Source organism: Seriola lalandi, unplaced genomic scaffold, assembly GCF_002814215.2.
Source record: "Seriola lalandi dorsalis isolate HSWRI2012SDOR001 ecotype SW California unplaced genomic scaffold, Sedor1 jcf7180002054560, whole genome shotgun sequence".
NCBI lineage: Eukaryota > Metazoa > Chordata > Actinopteri > Carangiformes > Carangidae > Seriola > Seriola lalandi.
Window position 1 is genome coordinate 608,794 of NW_019525113.1, and position 19,503 is coordinate 628,296.

The 19,503-nt window shown below is 41.0% G+C and overlaps 1 protein-coding gene across 2 annotated transcripts in view; it reads right to left on the bottom strand.

Annotated features, from left to right (window-relative positions):
* Positions 1-6,926: 6,926 nt before the first annotated feature.
* eml2 (EMAP like 2) overlaps positions 6,927-19,503 on the bottom strand; it is a 30,425-nt gene continuing 17,848 nt past the window's right edge. For both annotated transcript variants that reach the window (XM_023416061.2, XM_023416062.2), the window contains exons 5-22: positions 17,343-17,371; positions 16,329-16,458; positions 15,723-15,872; positions 14,755-14,824; positions 14,390-14,500; positions 14,148-14,243; positions 13,806-13,940; positions 13,479-13,578; positions 12,885-13,039; positions 12,642-12,767; positions 12,228-12,359; positions 11,999-12,066; positions 11,243-11,331; positions 11,032-11,129; positions 10,697-10,784; positions 10,456-10,551; positions 9,902-10,032; positions 6,927-8,678 (exon numbers count right to left, since the gene is read on the bottom strand). In XM_023416061.2, coding sequence (XP_023271829.1) covers positions 8,553-8,678; positions 9,902-10,032; positions 10,456-10,551; positions 10,697-10,784; positions 11,032-11,129; positions 11,243-11,331; positions 11,999-12,066; positions 12,228-12,359; positions 12,642-12,767; positions 12,885-13,039; positions 13,479-13,578; positions 13,806-13,940; positions 14,148-14,243; positions 14,390-14,500; positions 14,755-14,824; positions 15,723-15,872; positions 16,329-16,458; positions 17,343-17,371 — 1,930 coding nt within the window. In that variant the 3' untranslated portion in view covers positions 6,927-8,552. The remainder of the gene's footprint in view (positions 8,679-9,901; positions 10,033-10,455; positions 10,552-10,696; positions 10,785-11,031; positions 11,130-11,242; positions 11,332-11,998; positions 12,067-12,227; positions 12,360-12,641; positions 12,768-12,884; positions 13,040-13,478; positions 13,579-13,805; positions 13,941-14,147; positions 14,244-14,389; positions 14,501-14,754; positions 14,825-15,722; positions 15,873-16,328; positions 16,459-17,342; positions 17,372-19,503) is intronic.

Here is a 19,503-nt window from a genome sequence, read left to right on the forward strand (position 1 = left end):
CGTTTGTTGATACAAAAATCTAAATCCTCATTATGACCTTTGAAGGAATACACACATGGTCACGGTCAACTCAACACTCATCAGACAGGAACATCAGACATCCTGTGTTTACTAAAAAATGGATGAAATAAGAACATGTAGAAGCTCTAAACACAAACTAGGTGTCACAGGGTTCGTCTGCAGCGCTGTGGAGGACGCTTTAATGTCTTCATGAGAAGTGAAAATGGTGGGCAGCAGACTGTGCAGCACAAAAAAACAAAAACAAAGCAGAGATACAGGATATACACACAAACATATTTATCTCATGTGTGTCAAGAGAAGAAAGCCTCCACACACTCCACTGCAAAGTTTGTGTTGTCAGTACTGAGGGACCAAGCCTACAGCAGGGTTATTACTCCAGTGGGGACATGATGAGAACCCTGCGGGTGGAGACCCCTGTTTTTGAGGGTTGGGACTTGGCGTTGGGGTCAGGGTCAGGTTCAGGTTAGGGGGCTGGGGTAGAGGTTCGGCATTCAGTTATGATGGTTCAGAGGAGGGGATGGGACGAGGGAATGCGTTAGTGTCAGTGAGTGAGCCTCACGGGAATAGCAATAACCATCGCTATGGTGTGTGTGTGTGTGTGTGTGTGTGTGTGTGTGTGCGCGCACGTGTGTGTGTGTGTGTGCCTCAGGGTTGGACATTTTGTGGTTGAGACCCCAGACTGTCAGAACCTTCCATCCTGTGTTATTTGATTAAGTGTCTCTGAGAACAACTCCGACTGTTTTCTGTTCTCATGACTCGTCTCCCATCGGAAAAAAAATCACAATCAGCTGTGTTATTTCTTTCTGAAGTTTTTCCCATCAGACAAAACAGGAATGGAAACTGTGAAAACTTCACAGACACAATATAAGTTACAAAAAAATTGTCTCATTGGATGATCATTTGAAATTAGCACGACTGGCATTTATTCATCTTCATTTCTGCTGCTTTATCTCCCCATCAGTCCAGCCCCCCCCCCCCCCCCTTCCACTGAGCAGGTTTACACCGAATATACTGTTACTCTGTTGGTCCCAGCAGAGAGAAACTGCATTAATCTTCTCTAATGTGAGGTTTACTCCATCCTCCTGTTGTCTCGGTGAAGACAATGCTAACGAGAGCAGACTGCTCTCCTTCATTGAAAATCAATAAATTACAGCCCACGTCTTGACTGATTTGCATTAAATCCACCTCACCGCGGTGCCAAGCTAAAGTCCCGCTCTTCAGTGTTTGGCACAAAATGCTGATTGATCTTTCATCTCCAGCTAAATCGCATCCACTCCAAAACATTATCACCATCTACAGTACTGTCAAAATAAAAGTCTCCAGCCCTCAGCCCTCACTGGCTGCTGAGTGATTGAGTTAACTGGCAGAAAATCAATCAACTATTTTGATAATCATTGAATTATCAAGATGTTAAATATTCTCTCTGTCATCTAGATGTATTTCAAAATATATTAAGATGCTTTCAAAGGTCATATCAATGAAAATAATCTGGTTTCAAACTGCAGGGTCACTGTATGCAGTCAAACTACACGCAGCGACCCAACAGAGGCCAATAATTCAGTTTTTCTGATTCGTCTTCTGGGAAAAAGAAACTGTCCAGATCATGAATTGTAATAAGCTTATATCAGTGTATTTTCAGTGGAAAAAAAAACTCCCCTCAGACGATGATATATTTAATGTTGTATTTGATTGTCTGAGGGAGCATCATGGCTGGATGCAAGCCTAGAAACAGTTCCAGATGGTGTGCTTGTCTCCAGTGCTGAAGCTGTTTGGTCTCTGACGGGAATGTGTTTAAACATTTGTTTACAAGAAATCTCCCATCAATCATCAATTGTATGAAAGGTGAGGAGACAGTGGAACGCGCTGCTGCTGCTGCTGCTGCTGCTGCTGCTGATGATGATGATGATGATGCTGCTGCTGCTGATGATGATGATGATGATGCTGCTGCTGCTGCTGATGATGATGATGATGATGATGCTGCTGCTGCTGCTGATGATGATGATGATGATGATGATGATGATGATGTTGCTGCTGCTGCTGCTGCTGCTGCTGATGATGATGATGCTGCTGCTGCTGATGATGATGATGATGCTGCTGATGATGATGCTGCTGATGATGATGCTGCTGCTGCTACTGATGATGATGATGCTGCTGCTGCTGATGATGATGCTGCTGCTGATGATGATGATGATGCAGAAAACAGTGAGTGTCAAAGTGGGTGAAAAAAAGAAAGAAGGAAAATAATTTATTCCCATTATAATTCCATCCATAAGAAACACAGTAATAGAATGTTTGACTATATTGTTCATGGGTTTCAAACAAGCAAAAATCTTATGGGGGTCTGTCGTTCTAATTTGTGTCACTTTTGGATCCTTGATTTGAAAACATTAGAGAACCACTGCTTTAAAAAACCAAAGGTTGTTGGTGTGATTGGGAAACTAACCAAACCAACATGATCTTCAGCAACACAAACTGCCTCTGCTGGTTTGGAGAACTGCCAGTTCGCTGTCAATAAATCTAAGTTCATCCCTGCTTTGCCAGACAGTCGTATATTAACACACTGACACTCACTGAATCCTGGAACACACTGCCGCTTAAAATTGACGTCCAGCCATCAGTTCTCATCTCATTTTTTTTTTTTGGCGACATTTTACAGTTTTTCCTAAATTCACTTGTTTCCATTACTCGTTTTTAAGTTTGCAGTTTCAAAATGCGCATTAAGCAGGTCAATGGAAATGCGCTTAATATCTCCAACTGCCTGCAAATCTGCAAGAAATCACAGTGTTGTGATTGTAGCTAGTAGTAACTCTATAATGACAGAGAACCTGTCAGATAAATATAGTTCAGTAAAAAGCACAAGATTTGTCTTTGAACAGCCGGTATAAGATTGATCAAACTCAATATACTATATATAAATTGCAAGTATCCTCTCGATGAGTAAATGTACTCTGCACCTAAACTTGAAGTCACCTCTCTTTCTGATTTACCCATGATTAAATGACATCATTTATCAGTCATGTACCTTGAGAACGAAGCTAAAGGAAACATGGGAGGATAAATGTGGCTTTAACTGTGATCAGCTGATGTTGCCGTGAAATCTCCTGCCAAGATAAGGACAGATAAAGCTCATTATACCTGCTGCACAGAGTAGTACGAATAAAAAACAACAACAAGGAGGACAAAGTGACTGATGATATCAATAAAAAAATCATTAACACAGGTTTTTAACACTTTGAAGAGTGTCTGCTCCTGGCTCCATTATTCCCGGTTACTCCCTGCGCTGTGCGTGACCCTGCCCTTCAGGAGAGATTTAAGACTCAGTACAATTACCTTCTAAATGCCAACACACTGGTAACATGGTTATCTTCCACCTCTGAGAAGTGTTAGTGTCCTGTAGGAGGCCTTCGCACTGCCTCCTCCTCCTCCTCCTCCTCCTCCATGTCCTCTGCGTCACCCTTGTCCTAAAGGTCGATGTTTATTGTGTTAAAGTTTAGGGTATCGTATGTCTCATGCTCTTCCCTTGTACTGTATGGGAAGTCCTTTTGTCCTTGTGATGTCCATGTTGTCCCTGCGTCCTGTAAAACTCCCAGAAGCGCCCGAGACAAATTCTTGTTTATTTGGAATGGAAAAGCTATGAAGCTACAGAAGTCTATACTGGACAATAAGACAATAATAAGACAATGTGACGTAAATATTTTTTATGAGAAATTATACAGAATATACCCCATGAATGAATGAATAATTAAAAAAATAATTCATCAATATGCTCTGTAGTGACTTCATGAAACAGGCTGAAAGTCGCTGAAAGGCCGAGGTCGGGTCTGGTTTGCTTTGTCTCACATTTCCAAAGAAAAATTCACTGCCAGTGCAAAATACACACACAGGTGGACAGGTGCTTGTATCAACTACGAATGTCGCCACCAGTGTCCATGTGATCCAGCTCTCAATCGTGCAATAATAAATGACATTAATAACTGATATATCACAAAGACTAATGAATAACAACACCAAAATATAAACCATCACAAACCTACAAATACATCTTCTCTGAAATCATACATGGCTCCTACACGATGTGTAAAATTATTTGCCCACAATAAATTTCCATTAATGATGTTTTAGTTTGTTAGAACTTTTTTTTTTTTTTTTTTTTACACGAGCTGAAACATTTTCAGCTCATGTGGAAGTTTTCACCTCGACGAAGGCAAATTCTCTTCATTTGTGTCCTCTTGTGTCTCTCCATTGACTCTGTGTGCACTTGCTAACGTTTGCTTTGTGATCAGTCTGTACACACCAACGCGGATCAATATGAAATGCACTTGAACGTGACACGAGAACTGAGTGCCTGAAGCTGTTTTACATCCTGTTGAGGTTGTGCTGCAGTGTCTTAAAGGATCAGTCCGTCTACAGAACCTCCTGAGCGTCTGTGACGTTGGTGTTGTGAGACTCTATAGTGGCTCCCTCCTCTTCCAGCTCCTCATCTTCACACTAAGAGGTATTGACAGTCAACATCAGGCCATCATGACCACAACACCAGCGTAACCTGACACTGGATAAACACTGGAATCCTCCCTCTTGCATTTAACCCCCCCCCCATCGTCTCCTACTCCGACATATCATCACATCATCTACACAGTAGGTCTGTGTATAATGCACTCACTGTTTGGGATGATTTTGTAATTGACCATAATCTTCCTCTGTTTGAGTCCTTGATTACTGATATTTTCCAAAATGCCTTTCAGCCATCCCCAGAGGACCTGCCGACATTTGTTCAATTTTAATGCGTGTGGATGGAGAGCGCAATGAAGAGAAAACAGCTTAAAATGCAACATGTTGCAATGCATTCTGGTCCATGGGCTGCTGTACAAAGAGATCTCGGTGACTTCTGTAGAAGGTCAGAGAGTACAATGTGTATGTGTGTGTGTGTGTGAGAACTCCTCATGGTTTCTATTCACATGATCCACCGCTGGATCATGTGAATAGAAACGACTGCAGAAGGATGGCAGAGTGGGGAAAAGGCCCACAGAGAAACAACATAAATACAAATAAAAAATATTTGAATTATGTATTGAAGAATCTCATGTACATAAATCAACAGAAGTGCAGGAACACTGAGCTCAATGCACCACCTGTCTACATGATATAATAAAGCCATTAATAATTTATGTACTGAATACATATATGCTTCTGTTTGCATGTTGTTATCACGTTATGTTAAAAAAAAAACAAGATGAGAAAATTACAAATCTATATTCATAAACATTTTTATTGACATTAGACCCTGATCAGTATAAACATCCTTCAAGAGGACGTCTAATTTATATGTAACTGATACAACTGTAATGAAAGTCGATGAGGCATTGATGTAGAGATGTAGATGGGAGGTTGAGATTAAAGTTGATACTTGTATTCTTACATTAAAGGAAAATGTGATACTCTGATCCCAGACGGTTGCAATTTCAAAAGTAGCAGTATCTGATTCTTATCCAAGCTGTTACATCTTCTATGGTTTGATGTTTCTAACCCTGAAACGTCCATAACACTAGAGCTAATTTAAAGTCATGTTTAAATTCAACACACACTCTCTGCAGCTCACTACACCACTTCTGAATAAAATCATATTTCAGCTGCTATTCAACAGTTAGTTTGAAACTGCTGGCTTTCCCTAGATTTATTTCTTTTTGACTTTTGACTGTAGGTGAAAGTTTTTTTCCCATCTCCCAATAGTATGCAGAAAATATACAACATATTGTCTGTCTGATCCAGGTGGAGCCTCTTATTTATGGAAACAGAAAGGAGGTGTCTTCACGGAACAGCAGGCTCCTGTTGCAGGTCACTCAACAAAACTCCAGGTCAGGGGTATGATGTTGTTTAGAGAGGTGAGAGAGAGTTCTCGTTTACTATCAACTCACTCCGGTTAACACTGTGTGATCTGGGTACTTGAACCTTTGGACACAAACACACTCACTCACATGTACAATACAGCTGTCACCATAACAGCCTCCCTGGTTCCTCTCTTTACTCTTAATTTACCACTAAATATTTTGTATTAACCCATACACAAATGTAATATATACACATATAGTGAAATGTGAAATATGTGTGCATATAAAATAAAAATATTTATGTGAAAATTATATATATGAAACCTATTAGAAATGGGAACAATTTCATGTACAATTATGTATGTTTATGTATGTATGCTTATATTGTAGACTTTACAAAAATATATACAGTATATAGCCCAAACCCAAAGCTTGTCAATATATGTTGATCTAATATACACTAGAGTCCAAACGTTTGAGACCACTTTCCTAGAATGTGAGAATGTTTAAAATGAATGAGAAATTAATAAGAAAAACATATACAAACATAAAGTTTTTTTATATGTAGGTTTTTTTAAAATAAACTTTCATATATAAATTTGATATATATCATTAACATATATGGTGACAACATGTTACACCGATAATACATTCATCATATAGATATTATTAATATATGTACATATAGAAGTTTTACTATGGATATTTCATGTTATAAACATATAACTGTTATAAACTTAGCGTACATGTGCACGTATGTATATATCTGAGAATGATATATATTCCCTAATAGGTGACATATATGGCAACATCACTCTTGATATAGGGACACACTGCATGTGTCATATATTACATTTCTGTATGGGAATAATAACACATTTTATGCTGTTGAATTGAGCAGATGATTTATTATATACAGCAACACATGCTAAAGATGTAATAGATAATAAAGACTATTGTATATGTATATTCATGAATATTTTTACCTTGATTCTACCAGGATCATCCCTTGTGATGAGGGTATCTCTTATCCTCTTTTTCTAGCTAATTTATAGGAACAAAAAAAGAGCCTCCCCTCAGTTGTACTTGGGTAAAAACTTTATTAACAAAACAGAAGGCAAAGCACAGCTCAAGCTCACTTCTACAGCACAGTAGCCAACATTACCCTTCTGTCAATCGCTAAAAGTGCCACAAGAATAGTAATAACATCCATCATTGTTACAGTTAAATATTAAAATAACACAGCCACTCGGATATACTGCATAATATATATTTTTACTCTAGAGACCTTTGCAACATTAACAGCATCTACAGGAGGACAGCCTCAGTCATGCTCATTCTCTTGTATTGTAGCGCCATCTAGTGCCTTCTCAGCACAGTTACAGTAGTAGTACAATCAGAAACACGGCAGCCCGGGTGGGGGATGGGGGGGGAACACAGCAGCCCGGGTGGGGGTCGGGGGAAACAAAACAGCCACTTCGTACCATTTTACAGTCTGTGATAATAACAATCGGCACCTTAAGAGTTTGGAAATGAGGCTGAGGGATGGAAAAGTGTAGTATAAGAAGGCAATGGGGTAATAGTAAGTATTTTAAAGGGGAAAACCACCTATTTTAGGAATTCTAATACAATCTTCCCTTGCCCCACGACAGGTCAGTTACTTCCTCCAAACAGACATCACTCTTTCTTAAAGGTCATGCACAGGAATATCACACCTTGACAAGGCTACATTCTGTTTGACTACATGTCTGCACATGGATTTGAGGGTTTACTTAAAGTCATTGTTTGCTTCTGGAAAGAGCAGTGCTTGTTGACAACAATCTACTACATTCTCCTGGAGCGCAGCCATTAAAGGGCCCATGTTTTCACCTGGTTATTTCAAATCAAGTATACTTTACACTACAGCTCACTATTCTGCACACCAAGCTGTTGTCTTATATATATTTAGGTGTATTTTTTATTGCAATAATCCATTGGTTCCATGGATTCAGTGATATGAAAATATATTTTAAAATATTTTAGTTGTGTAATGAATCACAGAGAATCAATACTGTATTTCCTAGTCAGACTCATTTCAGGAGTTTGCAGATTGATTTTCATACTTCATGAAAATGAATGGAAACCAATAGCTGAAGGAAAAATACCCTATTAACCCAAACGTATAAATGTAACCCTAACAATGTAGCATGCATTCAAAAAGGTCAACAAAACTGTAAAGTGCACATGATTTGCAATTAAGGAGCTAAAGCCTGCAAACACATCAGTCCTATAAAATAGGTGGAATTCCAGTTAAAAGGGGTTAAGATGAATACAGTTTAGGCACAGTTAGTAGTAATGCTAAAATCATAGGTTACTGTGTGTCACCAGCAGCAGCTTCCAGCTCAGTCGGTGTTACAGTAGTTGATTTTTTGGGGGGGACAGTTAGGATTCACTTCCTGCATGGCAACAAGTCATTTTCTCTACATTCTATTACAAACAGCTGGACACTAAATAATATTCCATTTATTACAATGATACTCATTATCTCATCTGGTGTGGTGTGTGGCCCGGTCAAGTTGTGAGTGTGGTTTTGTAATTTCCAGGAGGCACGGAGGAGGTGCTGCCCCCTGCTGGCAGGATGATTAAACAGTGAAGAGGTGACAGGGGTCAGGGAGGATGCTGGTCCCCGCCTGTGGGGGGATTAGAGATGTGGGCTGATAGTGTTGCCTAGGCGACCACCCACTGCAGGATGCTGGTATCTTTCCCGCCGGTGGAGATCAGGTGGCTGTCGTCGTGCAGGAAGGCAACGTTGGTCACGTGACTGCTGTGGCCACTGCACTCGTGGCTCGGAGCCTATAAATTTGAGCGGAGCACATAGTAAAGTGACGAAGTATTGAGTGAAGACAAAAACAACGGATCAGCTGTTAAGGTGTTGCACTTAGCATGGGTAAATGGTAAATGGACTGCGCTAATATGGCGCTTTTCTAGTCTTATCGACCACTCAAAGCTCTTTACAATGGAGGCCACATTCACCCGTTCACACACACATTTATACAGCATCTTTTCCACACACACTCACGCACCAGTGAAACACTGAGGGCAACTTGGGGCTCAGTATCTGGCCCAAGGACACTTCGAAATGCAGACGGGAGGAGCCGGGAATCGAATTGAACCGACTTTACGAATAGTGGACAACCCACTCTACGTCCTGAGCCACAGACGCATGAGGACCATGTTTAGAAAAATACTAAACTTCAGCTTTTCTAATTAGTTTTTTGGTCAAATAATTGCAAACATGTAACTGTGTCTATAGGAGTTTTATCTACATGTAACCTCATCATCAGGTTAACCTATGAATCATCTCATGACCTGCAGGCTGGGCAGTGATATTGAAGCCTTTGACAGTGACAGAATTTTAAGAAAACATATGTACACAGTTAATTTTTGAATCAGTCTCAATTTTTCATGAAGTAAAACTGTTACTTGCTTCTGGTTTTAGTCGCTAAATGTGCGTAAAACTTTTACGATGAGTTAATTCTGAGTGCTTAAAATACCAATATGTTGTAACCATTTGCAGCTGCTGTAGCTTTCAGCAGTTTCTGTGATAATGGTACCCAGCTTGTCTGAATGGACAATTACGTTTACAACTCCAGTTTAAAAGTCTAACGTTTAAACTTGAAGAACTTGCAAAAAAGAAAGAAAAAAAAGTCAACAGCACTCGTTTGTGAGCACAAAATAAACACCTGGTAGAAATTGGGGGCATTATAGGTCTGGTGGTGATGCCACACTGAAAGCCTTGCGGTCGAGTGTTATGTTATTTCTGCTGAGCTTTCAATGTGTTTTACAGTGTTTATAAACACGTAATCACAGTGTGGTCAGAGAAGAGCAGTGTGGCTGCTCAGCTCTGAGGAGTCAAAGGTCACAACGCAGCAAACCCTAAAAAACAGTGGAGGGATGAGTTGCTGGAAAGCTTCAGGACATAAACATGACAATACAAACGTGATGTGTGCACGCAGACACACAGGCACTGATGCCGATACGCTAACAGAGCGTAACTGTGGGTGAACATGACTGACCCTTGGCTGAGAACAGGGAAAGGAGAACAAGTGCACTTTGCCAAAGTCATCAGCAGAGGCCAGCAGGGATCCGTCATGTGACCTGCACACGGCGTTGATGTCTGTGCCGTCTGCTCCATCTGGCCAAATTCCTGAGAGAGACAGACGGAGAGAGAGAGAGAGAGAGTTAGTGAAAGTGTGAGAAAGACAAACAGTCTGCAGGCTGCAGTAAAATTCAAATCGCCGTGCAGCAGTTTGATCAAACGGTCAATATTGACACTTCACCAACAGAAATGACAAGTCAGAAATTTAAACAGTAGACAAAACTATCTTCCAAAAGCCACGGGTGGATACTCAGTCCAGAGAAAGATAGAGTCTTTTCAGTTTGGTAAACATTACAAAATACCAAAGTGTTAGAAGTTAAAAAACTATCAAACATCTGCCAACTAACGCTGAAACACACAGAATATAAAACTACATGAATCTGATAATTCACCTGTTGTTCACTCTGGACCTGAGGTGGGTTCACAGGCTTCAGGTGGATAAAAGACATCAAGTGAGATTTATGGACCTACCGAAGGTACTGAAGGCCAGAGTGCAGGTGTAAGTGGCCCACTCCAGGTTGCGCACCGTGTCCATGTTGGTCACATGTTTACCACTGGATGCCTCCCCTGAGAAAAAAAACAAGAACAAAAACACGGACAAAATGTCACTTTCACATTTTTTCTATCTTTGTAACAGTGATGTGAGTTTACATATTGTTTTTTTTTGCATATGGTTCAGCCCTAAGAGGCAGAGGAAGGGGGGGGGGCCTACAGAAGAGGATCTCGTAGTCTCCTGAGTTGGTGACGAGGTACTGGCTGTCTGTCGACCAGTCCAGGTGGGTGACGAAGCTGGAGTGACCCTGGGGAGGAGGCAGCAGAAGAGGTCAGATTTTCTGCATCTAACTTTTATTTCCTACTTCAAGTGAAGTTTAACAATAAACAAACAATAACAAAGAAAAACTATTCATCTTTCAACCCCAGTTATGTAATAGAGTTGTACATAAAGAGAAAAATAGCTGATCCCGCTTTAAATAAATATTTCTTTTTCCAGACAGCCGAGATATGAATTGTGAAAGAAGGTTGTTATTTTAGGGAAAGTACACTTACAGTGCATTTCCCCACACGGCTGTACTTTCGGCCATTCTCCGTCACAGCATAGATGTAAACAAAATTGTCATGGGAAGCGACAGCCAGGAAGTTACCATCTAAAAGGCGCAAGGTCAACATCGTTAACGGTGCTGCTGGCAGAGACGATGCAGTCGAGATAATCAAGTGTTTTATGGATTTGGCTCAGTGATGTGAACAGGTGATGTTTTACCTGGAGAGTACTTGACGTTGGAGATGATTTCATTGCCATCTGTGTGCATAGAAACAAGATCCCGGGTGTCGGTGTCCAGCACCAACCACCTGCAACACACACACACACACACACACACACACACACATACAAGAAATCTGTGAAAATGTCCATCATGTGAGATGGAAATTGTGAATGTGTAATCTTTGCTTAATAAATTACTCAAGTTACTGTTTCTTAGTTTTTCTGTTGATCAACAAATATATTAATTAACCAATTTATCTTTCTTTCTGCACCCATTCATTTCTTTATTTGGATTCCCACTAGCTTCCACACAGTGGTCGCTAGTTTTCTTGAGGTCCACCCACAAAAACAACAAATGAAACAATAATTAAAATCACTATCAATAAAACAGAAGAAAACTAAATTAAACAAAACACAGGAAACAATTAAAACAACCTACTGATGCCTCTGTTAGTTAATTAGTTCTGATTGATGTTTTTTTATTATTAAATAATTGTTATTAGAGCAGTTGCCACAACTACATACAGTAAGTTGAATTAGTGTTCTTTCATAAGTTGAATTTTTGAATTGAAGTACCTCCTTACTCATTCTTTAATAAGCTTAATGTGTTTCACAGAATTAGTGTTCTAAGAAATGGATTAGTTGTCGTCTTGTGTAAGAGTTGTTCCAGATGTTGTGAATTGCTGTTGAATTGTTAGTGTTTTAGTTTCTGAAATGTAACTGTGGGAACAAAATGTCAGCGGAGAGGCCGACCTTCCAGTCATGGTCCCCACTGCCAGAACAGCCCCGCTGGGATGGAAACCTGCAGACCTCCCTGGATCCTGGAGCAGCGAGGGGAGCAGAGCAGAGGATCAACCAGTTTATCTAACTCATTACTCTTATTATTAAAGACAGAAGTGTCGCAATTATTTTTTGTATTCAGGTGCTGTAAAGTCAGTGCTTAACATCCTGAAGTTAAATGCTTCATCCTATTCCTCCTTACATCAATAGTCTTGCTCCAGAGGGGCTGATGGGAGTTGGTGTCCCAGAGGTGAACCTGTTTGTCCTGGGAGCAGGTGACGAACTGCTCCATGGAGGGATGAACATCCAGCCCCCAAAGCTCATCTGTGTGACCCTGTAACACATTGCACGTCTTATTAAATACATCCTGAGGCTGCTGTGTGTACACATTTAGCATCTATTTGCATTTCCCAAAACATAATACTAGACGTCTGTGTGGAAGCAGAAAACAAGAGTGTGTTAGAGAAGAAGACATACAACAACAGACAAACAACTTCTTCTCCCTTTTGGAAATACTGACGATATTTAGTGACAAAAAAATTATATCCTTGTGTACTCTTATTATACCAGAACAGGTAAATTGTGTGTGTGTGTGTGTGTGTGTGTGTGTGTGTACCTGTACAACAGGAGTTAATGTATCAGGGAAGGCAGCTTTGATGATGGCGTTCTTGGTGGTTCCAACAAACAGCTCTCCTGGTTTTCCTTCAGCCAGAGCCCGAACTGGACCGAACGACTCACCCACCTGGGGAGAGACACACACACACACACACACACTGTAAGTAAAAGAAGACTTCCTCTCTCTGCAGGATTATTCTCTGATCGTGCTTTTTATATGCACAGGACAGTTCAGTGCTCTTACCTCCATCTCAGCCTGTTTCCTGTAGTCGTGGTCCCACAGCACCACCTTGCGGTCCTTCCCTCCTCCAGACACCATGGTGCCGTCCTTCAGGACACATATAGAGAAAATCCCGCCCTCGTGGGCCCCGGACACCACCTGGCTGATGCGGTTACCACCTGTCCATCAGGAGACAAACAGAAGATGCCCGCCTCTGTTGGATCCTTCACACTTTTCAATATGTGAGAGAAACAAATTAAACTGTATATTTGCATCACTTGATGATGAACCCAGAGAACAATTTTCTACCTCGGAGTCAATATTATGATGGAATTAATGACCTGCTCTGCAAACATAAACGCTTATAGTTGGATTTAGCTACAGAGGGCAACATGTTTTACAGCTACCTTTCAGTAATGATCCATAACTTACAAATTGGTTTTAGTTTCCTGCATCTTTACTGGTTGCTTTTCAAAAATCCAATCATGTTCTCACATGAATGCCACCGCTGCATTAACATTTTCATACCACAGTAAGCAGCCAGGCTTTTAGTGTTGAGAGATTTAATTTCTTAATATCTTGCACAAAGGGTTGGGCTCAGTTTAGATTAGATTTTACCTTTGGCCCAGACGTAGATGTTTCCACTGGAGTCTCCTGTAATGGCATCTCCATTCTCAGCAAACGCCACACACAACACATACTTTGGTTTCTCGTGTTTCTACAGAGAGAGAGAGAGAGAGAGAGAGAGAGAGAGAGAGAGAGAGAGAGAGAGAGATGATGGGATTTACTGCGAGGCTGTTGCAGACTAGACTGTTTGTTTTGGCTGAGTGTACTTAATCAAATAACACATGTATCTTCATCACAGTGAGGTTTAATGAGATTCATTTGAGGTAGGAGGGTGTGTTATATTTGTGGAGCGCAGAGCAGCTGTTATCATGGCTATACCTCGAACAGGCCCTGTCTCTTGGTCAGAGTGTTGCCCTCCATGGTCCAGAAGTTGATGTGAGATTTTCCACAGGTCACGATCACGTTGGCGTCCATGGGATGAAACACAGCAGCCAGTACAGAGTCATTGGAGCACTGCACAGACAGGAGGCGAGAAGACACGGCATGAATCTCTACCAGATTCACTCTGAAGAGAACTTGTAATATTACAACCTTTTTGTCCATTCTGGTGATCCATACTATTTGGCAATTAAACTTTCAAACCAGGAAGTGGCATGAATAATAATAGAGCTGTGTAAATGGGATAAGGCTCAGGTGGTCAAAGGTCAAAGTTCAGGATACCTTGACTTCAGCCAGTTGCTTCTCCTTCTGCCAGTTCCAGACCGACAGGATGTGATCGTTGGCATCGTCCACGGCGCAGAGGAAGGTGCCGCCGTTCTGAAGGCAAGAATAAGCAGTTACATCTACATTAAGATGTGTTTATTAAAACTAGAACTCATTTGTAAATCACAGCGTCAGTACTTGATTGAACTTTGCACGGTGTCACACCCTCAGTAAACGCCACAGGACGTGAAGCTGCTTACCGACTTGGAGAAAGCTACGCATGTGACTGCTCTGTCACACACTCCCATCCCGAGCACATGCAGCGTGTTGAGACTCACGGAATCCCAAACACGAATATGGGGAGCCAGCAGCTGAGCAGGAAAGTGGCAGAGGTCAAAACAGACAGAGAAACATTGAGTTAGACGAACTCATTTGACTCATGGAAACAAAAATGTCTTGAAAACCTTTCCTCCATGTAATATTATTAAACTCCTTACTAATGCTAAAGCACAAGACAAGTTCTATTAGGAATTTTACATCAAATTTCAAATTTCAAAAAAAGTTTTTTTTAACATTTCCTATCCCTTTAAATATGATTTAAACTGTATCTCTATTTTCACTGTACCTTTCCGTCTTTAGAGTTTCCAGCCACTTGCCCCGTTGCTATGGTAACCATGTCCGGGTGCACACTCAGGCTATGAAGAGAAAACATAAATTATAACGTCGTTTTCATTTTCTCTTTCTCCCGTTTCTGGCTTGTATGGTAAAAGGTGTAAAAGCCCAGAGGAGCTTCGGATTAAAACACAATGCAAGTGAAGGCATCACTAGGAAAGCAGAAACACTGCCTGCCGGTTTCAGGATCGTTTGCTTCTGTTTTTTGGCATATGACTTATATGGACAAAGAAGTTCAAGGAATTGACATTATAAAACAGGAAGCCTCAAATATGTTTTAAAAAACATATTATGACATTGTCTTTATCATTTTGTGTTTCTAAACTAAAAACACAACATCAAAACACTACAGTAGTTAACACTGGATCCTTTTCACAGCCAGAACAAGAGAAGGACTCAGTATGACGGCGTGGGAGAGGAGACCACAATTGTTTCCCTGCAGAGATGAGGAGCTTTCCCAGCATGCCCCGGGGGGATTGAGTTTGTTTACATCCCAGTGGCTCCAGTCACAGAGCTCATTCAGGATGTCATTAAGTAAACCAGAACTGACATTAATGATAAACACAGTCAGTGTGAAGAAGCTGCTGATGAACCTGTCAGCTGTGAAATATGTGAGCTTCAGGTTTGACTGAATTACAGAAGAAGTGTTGTGTAGGAAATCATGTGGTAGATGGATACAGAAGAATTTCATGAAACATTTGAATGTTTCAACAATATCAACATCTCAATATCATGAGAGTCACTTCTCTGTTTAAACACATGTGCTGCACACACAGGATGTGGAGGGCAAATCTTTCAGCAAGGCTGTGGTACTGTATATTTAGAAATCTACACACACACACACACACACACACATATGTATATATATATATAAAATCAAATACTTGGAGGACAGCCATTATCAGCCTGCTGTTTTCTCACCATTTGACATCATCGTTGTGGCCCAGGTAGTGTCTCTGCTGCTGCTCCTCCGTGTTGTACAGCACCACCACGGAGGCGTTGAAGTAGACGATCTCTCCCGTGGGCAGCAGGTAGAGGTTGGAGCGGCAGTCACGGCCGCGGTAGCCGTACCTGGGCCACGCTTAAGTTAAGGAACAAGACAAGACAGAACCACCAAACAAGAACACATGATATTCTTATTTAGAAGTTTAGTTGATGCTTTTTCTTTACGAAGATGACTCGCAGGGACTGAAGCTTATTCTCCTCCTGCAGATTCTAGATTAACGACATATAAAAAGCCAATAGTGCTACTTAAGGTTCAGAGCTGCATATCCCAGAAAACAGGCTTTACAAAAACACTTCAAGTGGAGAAATAAGAAAATTAAAGATTCTATTACATTTTAAAATTAACTGCAAATAACCACTTTCAATCAGCTTTCCAGGTTTTAACTTTTTTAAATTTATCCATCCACTGATTTGTCAATTGATTTTCCTTTTATGCTAAAATGGATGATAACTCATTCATTACTGCGATTTATCCTCAATTCATTCACTCAGTCCTGATCCCTCTCCCAGTGTGAAGGATACACCCACTGCAGCTTGAGCTTGCGGTCAGGGAGCGCCGCCTTGTGGTCGATGCTGTAGCTCTCCCTCTGCTGGTCGGGGATGTGCATGGTGACGGGACGACCTCGGAGGAACATCCTCACGTAGCCGTCCTCTGGAGGGAAAAAGAAAAAGAGAGATGGAAGCTCACGTGGAGAGAAAGGAGCAGAGGAACAAAACTCAAAATTCGGGGACAAGTGGAAAAGACAGAACAAAGAGACGACAGTAAACGTGTCTCTTAAGAAAATGACAGAACTGCATTAACTGAAGGTTGAGAGAGTTTGTGAGACAGACTTGACTTCCATCCTCTTTCATCTAATCCTGTGGCTTCATTTTCCTGAAAATCCAAACAGCAGACGAGAGGCCTTATTTTAAGAATCACTAACTGAAGCTATTGAGAGAGGCTAAAGGATCAATGTGTGCTCCAAAAAAATCTTGTGATCATCACAGATTTATAATGTCCACGGTATAAACAGTGCTGAAATCCTGCCAGTTTTACAGACTACAGCTTTGTAAACTTTCTCTTAAATCTCTGACATTTGCTCGTTTTCTGGAACATATCTTGTTAGCATTCTCCCTGGAAACCAAGCAGAAAAAAAAGAGGACACAGAGGAAAACTTTGTTTGTTGTAATGATCAGATAATCCATAAACAGACACAACTTGGGTCTACAAAGCCAACCCTTCACTAACCTTTAATCAATATGGATGCTTTAGAAATTTAGCTGCAGATTTTTGTGCTTCTCCTGAAGATTTCTCCAATTAAAAATTAGATGATTCTGTTAAAGAGGGATCTTCAGCATTTCTAATGAGAAATATCTACTGGTTCAAAATGTCAACAAAAATCATTCCCGAGTGCATCAAGGACTCCTGAGGGTTAATCGAGTAGCACACATGAGAGGCTGAAGTGTGACATAATCAGAGGGTGAGACATAATAACTACTCGAGTCTTAAATTACACACAAATCACAGAGCGTCAGAGGGGTGGAAACTTTTCTTACCTGCATTGAAGGTGCATTCTTTGGATTTGCTGAAAACAGAAAAAAAAGAAAAGAAAACTGAATCAAATGTCTCCTGTGAAGTTTGATCTGCAGCAGAAGATGATTCAGGCTCTGTCATCCATAGTGGGAAAAAAAAGATGACGTAAGAACATCAAACAATACACACAGAATAGTATCAGCATTCAGTGAAGCTCCTGTGACTTTGTTCCATAACATCAAGTCTTCCTATAGGATTCTGAATTATTTCTTCTCTGTTCTACATGCTGCAACCCGCTACGCTCAGCTTCACTGCAACTGAACATCAGGGACATCTGTGGAAGAGCTTCAGAGTTCAGTCAGCAAGAACACACAGACCATGCATCATAGGCCCGGAAGCCAGCTCTAGTTTAAGATGATGTACTATACAGGCAGGATTAAGGTCCCTGGTACTCAGAAATATTGTTTTCATATGCATATTAAGTATTAACTGAAATGTTCAGCAGGAACCAAACTTGTGGAATTGAAAGAAAACAAGTGCAGCTGTTCCAGCATTTTTAGTAAATCTGGAGGTAATGTAGTGCCTCAAAATTAGGTTTTAAAGCGTTTCTTATTTCTGTTGATATATGATTGATATGTTGCTAACATAGTGCGTACTCATGAATATATATCCCCCTTTTCCCGCAGCGGTAAAGTGCACACAGCAGCACTGTGTGCACTGTACAGTATGTGATGGATACCTGGAGGCAACGTGATTCATACACAATGAGCAGTAGTGTTGCCAGATGTCACACAGAGAAGCTAAATGCATTTATAAGCACTCTGAATTTAAAATGACAACCGGCCATTCAGCCACTTTGCCAACATGCATACTTCGACCTGTCACTCAGAACCTGCAGCTGCCTCATCAGTTTGCAGCAGCTGAGCTACAGCAGCAGCTGTTCCTGAATCAGCTGTCTGTCCACCAATCAGAACTGCTCGCTGAGCATTTCAGCACACGCTGACCACTCAACCCAACCTGTCAGGATGCTGTCAACCAATCAGATAATCAGGCTGCCTCAGCTGACAGGTGGAGATCACCATGGCAACAGCAGTAAAAGTAAGGCTTGATAAGACATAGGGAAAGTGATGGCTTGTCTCTTCCTGCTCAGCAACAGGAAGAGTGTGGAAAGATGTGTTTGACTTTCCTGTAGAAGCACAATCAGAGGAGGGGAGCAGAGAAAACAACACATCAGCAGCAGGGTGTACACACTCGTCATCTAAAACTAAAGGCAGAGCAAGACAGATGTATGTTGCATGTATGTTTGTTTTCTATGAGGAAAACTGCTGTGACCTGATGTGTCTCAGGTGCATTACTCAAATCTAAAACAAAGAGAAAAAACTGACAGAGGAAAAAATTCTACAAGATGCAAAAAAGGCATAAACGTTTTTCCTTGTATCAAGACAAATATAACTGTCAGGGCCACGACTATTCCTCTATTGTCAGTGCTCCAACACAAAACCTTAAAAAAGTGAAATAACAGTCAAATACAGACAAGTGACAGATCAGGGAAAACCTGAATAGAAGAGAGGAAAGCTATAAGAAAAGCAAATGCTTCCATTTAAGAAATAGTGACCCCTACGCAACGACACAAAGTGAGGAGAGATGAAACTTCAGCCAGTAAACTCTGACATTTATAGGTATTGAATGAGTGAGGAAGAAGACTGCTGCAAGTAAAACATGGAAGTAAACAAAACATGTTTTAAAATATTCAAACAAATCAGCTTTACATTAATGAGGGAGAAAAGTCAACAGGATGCCTTCGAAAACCAGGATGAGCCATGTGTGTCTACTTCTCCTGACATTTGTTTAACAGGGAGTTAACTGGACCAGGCAGGTTAGCCACAATAAGTTTAACGCATCACTGGTAAAAAAGAAAAGAGATCACAGCATGTTTGTGTTTCATAACATAACATGACACGTCTGAGGAAGATGAAAAGATGGACCACAGAGTAAACAGGCGACTGATCTGAGGACCTGACTGGTGTCTGCTGTGTCTCTGGGCAGCTGGAGGCAACCAGGCAGGGTGTCGTCTCTTTAAAACAACCACATAAAGGCCCGTTTGTCTCTTCGTGTGTGTGTGTGTGTGTGTGTGTGTGTGTGTGTGTGTGGGGGGGGGATACGTTTGGTCTGCCAGGAAGATGA